Genomic DNA, 9,916 nt, shown 5'->3' on the forward strand with positions numbered 1-9,916 from the left:
TGAATCCTAGATACAGCGTTCCATTTGTATTTTTCCTGTCTAGACCCTCCTGTCTTTCAAAGTCCTGGCATTGAAAAGTTTTATTAAGAATTTTAGAAGTGTTTTACACTAAATTGTCAGTCCAGGTTGTAGCCTCGTGTCTGAAACATCTTTCATATAAAAGTATTGCACCACATCCATCATCTCATCCAAAGGCATCAAAGATGAATACACTCCATAAATTGTCACCATCCTTTCATACCAGCTATCACAGCTCCGTTTTATTTTTTATTTTTTACACAAAGTGGTAGATATTAAAGCAAAAAGCCACAAGAGGCGAGTATTTTACACCGGCTGAGAGGCGTAGGGAAACACGAGGCGTCAGCCGAGTGTTTCCAACCCTCTCAGCCGGTGTATACTCCCCCGGTAACCACAAGCCTCGCGTGGCTTATTGCTTTTCTAAAACGGTCACAATATTGCAACATGAAAATAATTCTAAGCGTTCCAATATTAAAGAAAAAAGTACACTTCTCCGCCACCAGGAAGAGACATTTCCTTGTTTACCAGCCACATCCCAGGAACGGAAGCCAGTGTGTGTTTATAAAGTCACGTCATTCTTTTTGCCAAAAAATAGGGAAACAACACATGTGTTAGATCAGTCTCATGTTAAGAACCATATTCGATCCATACACATGTTTATTTTCATCCAGATTTAGCTGCTATGTGGGTGAACATCACATCAAAAACGCTAGCATAGCAACCTAAGCTAAACAGCCGAGTGGTGCCTGGAGAATAGAGGGCGCTTGTTGCCTTTACAAGCCCCGCCCGGAGCCATTCAGTCACTGTCCTATGCATGCGGGCGGTGCTTAGAAGCACCCGCACGGCAGGATTTGAGAGAAAATCAAACGCTCGCTTCTCTAGTTCAGCCTCACGGCTCTGTGGAAAGAAATAACGCACCTGGCTTTGATATAAACTGATTCAAGGTGATGGTTATTATAGTCTCAGATACCACGGCAACAGGCCAATCAGAATCAAGGAATGGAACTAGCCGTTTTAGAAAAATTCATAATCACCCTTTAGCCCAGATCAAGATCTAACTGATATCTCTTTGCTATCGGGTGGAAACCTTGTATAATATGTCCCAAACTGTTTTCAGGAAATGGAAAAGTGTTTTGACGCTATAACGTGACGGGCCGCGTGGCGCTGTCGTATGAACAAGTAGGACGCCGATTTACGAAAACGATTCAAAAAGTTTGTATTTGGAGATGAGAGCTTTCTGCTCGACAATCACGATAAAAAATACAACAAAAAAATGTGGAATGTGGAGATCCAAGGTTTCAGTGTGCTGATATCTGTGCTGGGTCCAGATTGCAAGGCTTTTTAATCCATTTTGGCCAAGAATTATTGAATGCTTTCACTATTGAAAAATAGCAGATCTACAAGCTCGCAGCGCAGCACTCGTGAGCTTGTAGATCAGCTATTTTTTTGGAAAAGTCGTGAAAATGTGTGCAAATCTTTGAATATACGTATTTATAAAGCGAACGTTTGTAACTCAAATTTTGCTTCTGGGGGGTCCCTGAAACTAAATATTTTGAGTTGGGGGTCAGTGCCCAAATACATATCATTTTGGGGGTCCTTCACATGAAACATTTAAGACCACTGACATAGAAACATAGGTTATTCCGAAAACCTTAGAAGGATTCAAAAGACACTTAACATAGAATCGGGTCAAAATCGGGTGAAAATTCAAATTTTCAAGATTTTTCAAAAATAGCAGATCCACAAGCTCGCAGCGTGGCACTCGGTGCCACGCTGTGAGCTTGTATATCTGCTATTTTTCAATAGTTAAAGCATAATAACATAATCATACGTAATAATGTGTACCCGTTCTAAATGGCTTTAATGACACTCATGATTCTTCCCAGGACAAGGCAGGTCAGAGTGCTTGTAGCTTCCTGCGCGTTGATAGAAACGGAAAGTGGATCTGTGCTGAAGAACAGGAACTTCCTCACAGCTCAGAACGCTTATTGCTGCAGTTTGCTGCTCTGTCGTGTGGAAATCTGGTACGTCCAAAACCAGGGACGTGCAGAGAATGTTAGAGAGGCAGGGGCTAAAATGTCTAAAAGGGCCCTTTGGTGAAAATATCGCGTTGTGAGCTTGTAGGTCCAGCGACGCGTTGTGAGCTTGGAGGTCTGCTATTTTCGATGGAGGTCGGCTATTTTCGGTACTTGATACCACACTTAAACTAAGCATTAAAAAAGGCAATACTGGAGATACAGCATGGATTTCTACACAGAGAGGGCAATTCTTTCAACATAAGATGCTGCATTCAAGTTCAGGAGAGTTTGGACAAGGCAATTCTCTTGAATGCTGCCTTCAGGTATGGCATGGAAAGAGTGGGCATAAATTTGCATTTCTTTCACGATAGTAAAAACTGCATTCATGGTCTGGAGAGGACACTTTTTACAGACGGGTAAAAGGGCAGGGGCTCAAGCCCCCTTTGATGTCTACGTGTGGACGTGTCTGTCCAAAACAGTTCTAGCTCATCTTTTATTATATTTTATTACATAAAATAAAAATGAAAATACAAGGTTGTACATCGGATATTTTCACTCCTTTTGTGTGACACTCGATTGTGATTGATGTCGTAGTGCATTCATTTACGTATTATTATTATTATAGTCTATATATTTTTTAAGAGGTTGAAATATACGAGGAGGTACGGGGTTTCTGCCCCACGGCAACGAAATGTAGTAGCGTTCATTCGTCTTGGGCATTACTTGTCCCAAACAATTGGTCGGATAATACCTTTTTAACACACTGAGTAACTTAGTGACCTGAAACAAATCAGCAATCGGATATGCCAGATTTTTAACTCCAGTTAAACTAAGCCCAATCTTAAAGTGGAGGATGGTGCCATGATTCTGCTATATTTTTTCAGGTTTTCATCCATCTAAAGAATACATGGGCAACTGGCGGCCCGGGGGCCACATGCGGCCCCCACCTTCACTTAATGCGGCCTGCAGGTTAATATTGGAATACTGATATACTGTTGGTTGGTATTGATTTCAGCTGGTAAAATTCCATTTCCAACCATGAGAACATGACTGGCTGTAATTACTTCAGTCATTAGTAGCTTAATGACAAGCACTAGTCTTTTTTACGTCCAATATATTTGTATTTAAGTTCACAAAGTTAACATAAGAACATATAAATGAGTTACTTTTCAGGATTACAATTAAAAAAATAGCAAAAAAAATATTCCGGATTCCAATTCAAAAATAGTAGATCTACAAGCTCAAAATGTGTCGCACTGTGACTTGTTTTGAGCTTGTAGATCTGCTATTTTTGATGTTTTTGGCTGTATATGCATTGTGGCCCTTTGGAGTGAATGTGAAAATGTAGTGGCCATCATCAAAGTTGCCCACCCCTTATCTAAAGTAAGGATTGTTTTATACTTTTATTTGTATATTATTGTTTTCTTTTTGGGGATACTACAGTGATAGAGTGCCAGGAAAAATGGAGTGGGACAGGCAGTGACACACAGGCAGTGACACGCAGCAATCGAACCTGCGACTCGCTGTCAGGCTGCATTAGAGCCTATTATGTGGTATGTGGTATGTGCCTTAACCTCTAGGCCTTCAGCACCACCTCATTTGTGTGATTAAAACGAGCGAGGAGGCTCTTTTTCTTGTCTTCTTTTCATAGCATATCGCCCTGGGTGGGAATTCTAGCAGTCTATGAAAGAGTCAGTCATCTTCTGTTTTGTCTGTCTTTGTGTCCAGTGAGAGTTTATCTAGCAAAACGCTTGACCGATCAATGCTTCACATGTCCTGCTCACACTGCCTGTAGTACTATAGGACACAGAAGTACTTTCACATGTTTTATGCTTTTAGAAATGTAGATAGACAATTGATGTTATCCTATTAAAATTGTCTAATGGGTGGGCAGGCGGGCCGTCACTATGACTGTAAGTTCTGTAACCGTTTTCAAACCGTGTCGCCCTCAATCTATATAGGCATATATGGAGATCTGGATGTCCAGATCGCTCTACCCACATGCATATTTGGGACAGACATACTTCAAACTTGCAGCACACATTGGCAAGGATTCCAGGGACTGCGTTGCCCGGGAGTCGCTCTCCATTCTGACATGTCGCCACTCCGAAATTGACTTCTTATTGTCGGAGTGGCGACACTCCCATAGGGGTTAAGTTTAGGGTTAGGGTTAGAGATAGGGTTAGTGTCGGAATGGAGACATGTCGGAAAGGAGACATGTCGGAGTGGCGGGGTGTAACCGCGTTGCCAGCCGATGAGTCATTCAAATAGGCGGTTGTCCAGAACAGCCCAATACAACCCATTATGTTCATATATGGGCATTTACTGAGGGTCCTTGAAATTGAGGGCCGCTGATTTAAACAGCATGAGTGATTTTAACCTGATCAGTAACATCCATGAGATTGGAAGAACCTCAGCTTTGGAGGGGAACGGACGATGGAGAAGCAGACAGCGTTCTCGTCTCTGTCGGGCAGAGACCTCACGTCCAAAACCTTTCAGGAGTCAAATACAAAAGCATCAAAAGTAACAGATCGACAAGCTCAAAACCTGATCTGCTACTTCTGCTGCCTTTGTGGGACACTGTAGTGCGATCTGGTAGGGCAGTGTTTCTCAAACTTTCAAATTTCAAGGTCTCCCCTTAACTCTGACAGAGTACAAATGGAACCAAATGGACCCGTCAGGGTTTATTTGGTTCCATTTGTACCCTGTCAGAGTTTCAGACTTGTGTGGGTCAATTTACACCCTGCTAAAGGAAACCACAGAGTCCCTGGAGTCCACTGTAGTCGGGTACTGTAATATAAGTTGATATATTGAGATTCCTCCGCCTGTTTACTCTCCAGAGGGTCGGACACTCTCAAAGACGCCAGCCTCCCTCATGGCACTGAACTCCTTGTTGGCGTCGTAGGTCTTGTAGAAGTCGGCGTAGGCCCGTTTCCTGGGCTCCGTCACGCCGTACTTGAAGGCGGCGGCGGCCATCAGGGACAGGGCGATGGCGATGGGGGCGTGGAACCGCAGACGCTTCCCCAACAGACCTCGCATCGCAGGCCTGGGCAGAGACATGGCGGCCGTAGAACCACCAGGCCTGGGCAGAGACATGGCGGCCGTAGAACGCTTCTAACGCTGCGCTGAATGGAACTGTTGATGTTGAAGACTCCTGAAGTCGATTTCTGAAGGCAGAGAACTAAAAGCGTTGAGTCTGATTTGTCATTGCGATTGCAGTCCGGCTTTAAGCTAGCCGGCTCTGACGCCGTCATCATGATGAAGTCACAATGAGTCAGCCATGCCCAAATATGGAATTCTGGGTCAGTCTTTTCCCAAATATGGAGGTCCATGATTTCAGACTGGCCTCTTAAGCCCGTATCAGAGTCGGGTCCGCGGTGGAGTGCCATGTAGTCTTTTTGAGTCATAAAACTACAACGTTAACGCTCAAAAAGACTACACGGCACTACACCGCGGTCCTGACTCTGATACGGGCTTTAAGGGTTCTGATTTCTTTGGACTACAGTGACGTCACTCATTACTTGTTGATCATCCGCCATGATGTTGCCGGGTTCAACTGTTGGGTGGGTATTGTTTTGCTCCTGGTATTTTAGTATTTCTTTGGTTCAACTCTGTTGTTGCCCAACTAGTGTGGCCAAGCTTTTACACTAGTTGTCCTCAATTTATATGGGGCTTTTAAGCCGTGACATTATTTTGTAGTCAGACAAAATAGCTGATTTATTGTCAATATCTGTCCCTCGCTATTTCAACAGATCAGAGACAAAAATAACGACTAAAGTATAATTCTACCACTTTCCTTTCAACAACAAAGATAAGAAAAATTAGTAAATAGTAAAAATAGTAAAAAGATTTGCTTATTTGGGGGGCAAAAGTTCTCCTCTGCCTACAAAATGATGTCAGACTTAACAGCCCCATAGCCTGGCTCCAGCCCATAGACCCGCCCACTCGCTGAGCGGACTGGTTCTTTTGGTCTGTTGTTGTCATATGTCGTTTCTCTGGTTTAGGCAGAACCAAGCCAATGAGAGTCGGAGCCTCGGAGGAGGGGGTGGGTCTAACTTTTGAAAATCAACAGAAACAGTGGAGGGAGGGGGGAGCTCAGCCAAAGCTCTTAATTGCATTACCCATACTGCAAAAAATGTACATCCGGTGAAATCGACGTCTGTGATTGGTCTAGCTTCTTCTTCTTTCATGTATCTTGCGGTTACGCGGAAGTAGCTTACTGCCCCCTGTCTTACAGGAGGATTATTGCACTTCAGCAGAAATCCGTGAGCGAGTGTCTTTCTTTTACAAATATGAAGCACTATGTTAAAGATGACGATAAGAGCGTCCACAGAGATGACAATCACTACATGTCAGGCCATATGCTGGCTGTCCGAGGCTTAAAAACGTTTAAATAAATACCTTATGAAATGTCTATGGAAGAAATGAATGGGGACAACGCTTCTGACCCCAAAGTGAAGACAAGGTTCAAGGTTCAACTTTATTGTCAACAATACCAATTTACAAGTAAAAGGGCAAGTGAAATTCACTGTGCGCAAGCAAAGCAGCAGCTATACAGTCTTAAACATACCACATTAAAATCAGTGTTAAGTTGCTAAAAGAACCAAGCTACTTAAGGTATATATGTTAAGATCTAAAACTACCTAAAAGTGCAAAACTCTAGTGCAAACTGCAAAATTGTGCAAAGTGCAAAATTGTGCAAATGCCAATACATAAGCCAACAGACATATGGCCATATAGTCTGGGCCGTGTAGTTCAGTGTTTGTTCATGAGTCTGATGGCGGTCAGGTAGAAGGTACTCCAGAGTCTTTGCGTGCGGCTGGCGATGCTGAGGTAGCGCTTGCCTGGCCGCGGCCTCGTTGCTGGCTTGAACAGGCCGTGGCCGGGATGGTGGATGTCCCTGACAATTCGCTCAGCCTTGGCCACACACCGCTTCTCATATATTCCCTGGAGGGAGGGAAGCTCACCTCCGACTATCCGCTGGGCTGTCCGCAGCACTCTCTGTAGTGCATTCTGCTGAAGAGCAGTACAGCTCCCGTGCCACACGATTAACCCACCCGTCAGGATGCTTTCGATGGTGCAGTTATAGAAGGACCTCAGGATACAGGCGCCGTAATCATAAGGAATGCTATTGGCTGCCAACAGTCACGTGGAACCGCAGGGATACATGGGAGAATGTGGTCAGAGCCTCTCGAAATAAAGCACACGAAGAAGAACACAGCCGGCTGGTATCAGTTTAGTTGGCCACGCCCCCCGCATCAATTTTAACATAAATGGGACCATATTTGCACAGAACGCATATCATGGTAATTGAAAGGCAGTTTTTCACTAGTGACAGGAACCATAAAGTATTTATGACGATGTTTATTAAGGTTAAAAAATCAAAGAGGAATATGAATGGCGTCCAGTGGAGAACAAATCTTTTTGGTACCTCGCGGGGGGGGGGGGGGGGGGGGGGGGGGAACAGCGCAACTAGCAGCCAATCATGGGATCTTTCTCTTCCGGGAAAGCTTCATGAATAATCTAGCCAACAACACCACTGGTTGAACCCGACCTTTCTGATGAAAAGTTCGGTGGTCGGAGACAGTATGGACAGGCCTTTAAGTTAAGCAATAAGAGCTGGTACTTAAGACATAAATAGAGCCCTGAACCTCTAATTGCTCCCGGTGAGCAGGTTGGTGCCTTGCATAGTTTCCTCCGCCATCGGTGTGTGAATAGGTTATTTAAGCTTTGCATTGCAACGGCAGATGACAACGGCAACCGGAAATGATCAGCGCTCGATAGATCAACCTGGCGCCGTCGCGGCCGTCTCTACTACGGCAGAGGCTACCTTTCCACGTAGCGTCTACAACGCCTGCTGCGTGTTCGCGTCGCCATGGGAACCGAAGCGTTCAGCGAAAGGGGTGGGACCCCGTCGCCGACGGTTGGTTGCTTGCTTAACGCTTTTGACCGCTACTGCGATTACGTCATAACAGCCATAGTCCCGCCTCACGTCGCCGTAGTAAAAACGCGCCCCTTAAATGTCCTATAGTGTGTGTGAATGGGTGAATGTAATGAATGTGTGTGTGAATGGGTGAATGTAATGAATGTGTGTGTGAATGGGTGAATGTAATGAATGTGTGTGTGAATGGGTGAATGTAATGCACAATCTGTGATCAGCAGAGGAATTCATGACAGTGACTGAAAGGAACACTCTTTTATTGCGACCGTCAGGGAGCAGTTTACTATGAAAACCTCCACCGTCCGTCCGTCCGTCCGTCCGTCCGTCTGTCCGTCCGTCACACGTCACACGTGACCATCAACAAACGTCACACCTTTGTTGATGTTTAAATCGAAGAGTCTTGGTCAAATACTTCTGTTGGTTTCTGCACTGATCATTTATACAATTCAGCTGTGTTTGCTCGTGTCATCATGATGAGGTCATAAATCAGCCATGCCCAAATATAGATTTTACGGGTTTACATGCTTACTCAGTTATTCGTTATGTGAAAGTCCTATGACGTCTATGATATCTGACATCATCATACATACATTCCCTTTTATGCCCATAAATGGAGATCCCCTCTGTAGAACCAGCCACTGACATCACTGTAATGTCAGGGGAACCAAATCCCTTTTATGCCCATATATGGAGATCCCTGTGATGCCAGGGGAACCAAATCCCTTTTATGCCCATATATGGAGATATGGAGATCCCCGTGTTGCCAGGGTAACCAAATCCATTTTATGCCCATATATGGAGATCCCTGTGATGCCAGGGGAACCAAATCCCTTTTACGCCCATATATGGAGATCCCTTATGTCATCAATATTAAGCCCATATCTGTGAATATCTTTGGGTACCAGATGTCTCCATATATGGTTAAATGGTCCGATATACATCACTGGCCAGAAGACCAAGAAATGGTGCAACCTCGCCCTTTGCTTTTCTCCCTTAGGCATCTTACTGGTAGGTAGTTTAATGAGGAATGCAGTATGGTGGTAGGTAGGTAGTTATGGCCTTTGATGTAAGATTTTCACTTTCTAGGATAACTATATTTGCTATTCCCAGATGATGCCCTTTTAGGGTACCCCTCATGCCCATATATGGAGATCCCCAGGCTTTACTAATTAACATAAGTTTTATGCCCATATATGGAGATCATTGTCCCAATGTCATCAGATATATGGGCATAAATGGACACAGGCAAACTAGATGGGCTGTATGGATATCCAGATGTGTGATGTAAGTGTTTTATTCCAAATGTGGCACCCCACAGACATATTTCCAGAAACAAAATCCCTTTCATGCCCATATATGGAGATTTCTGATGTCATCAATCCCAGGCCCTGTAAAAAAACATGGTTGCTATGGTAAACAGTTGGTTGCTAGGGTAAACAGTTGGTTGCTAGGGTAAGAAAACATGGTTGCTATGGTAAACAATTGGTTGCTAGGGTAAACAGTTGGTTGCTAGGGTAAAAAAAACATGGTTGCTGTGGTAAAAAGTTGGTTGCTAGGGTAAACAGTTGGTTGCTAAGGTAAAAAACATGGTTGCTATGGTAAACAGTTGGTTAGTAGGGTAAACCTTCAATGATTTTGACATCTTGTTACTAATCTGTCGGTAGATAATGCCGGTCTTATATAAGGGTCATTTGTGTACGGTGTGATGTCATACTGATGTCAGCAGTGTGACAGGAGATAAGCGACCAACGGTCGCTTATCTCCCGATTAGGGAGTCTTACTGGTTTGTAACTCTTTGGTCTCCAACCACTCACTCACGCAGCTCTAGTCTGGAGCTTTTGAAGGGCGGGCAGAATACGACCTGCAACCATTTTCAACCTCCATGGTATAACATAACATAAACGTCCTGCAACCATTTTAAACCTCCGTGGTATAACAT

At 44.1% G+C, this 9,916-nt stretch overlaps 1 protein-coding gene across 1 annotated transcript; it reads right to left on the bottom strand.

Annotated features, from left to right (window-relative positions):
* Positions 1-4,865: 4,865 nt before the first annotated feature.
* On the bottom strand, positions 4,866-5,096 carry LOC308300266 (cytochrome c oxidase subunit 6C-1-like; the record flags this gene model as incomplete). Its single annotated transcript, XM_080744087.1, has 1 exon — positions 4,866-5,096. The coding sequence occupies one exon, from the start codon at positions 5,094-5,096 to the stop codon at positions 4,866-4,868; it is 231 nt and encodes a 76-aa protein (XP_080600213.1).
* Between the last annotated feature and the right edge of the window lie 4,820 nt (positions 5,097-9,916).

The sequence above is a fragment of the Nannobrachium achirus genome (assembly GCF_963921795.1).
Source record: "Nannobrachium achirus genome assembly, chromosome: 16".
NCBI lineage: Eukaryota > Metazoa > Chordata > Actinopteri > Myctophiformes > Myctophidae > Nannobrachium > Nannobrachium achirus.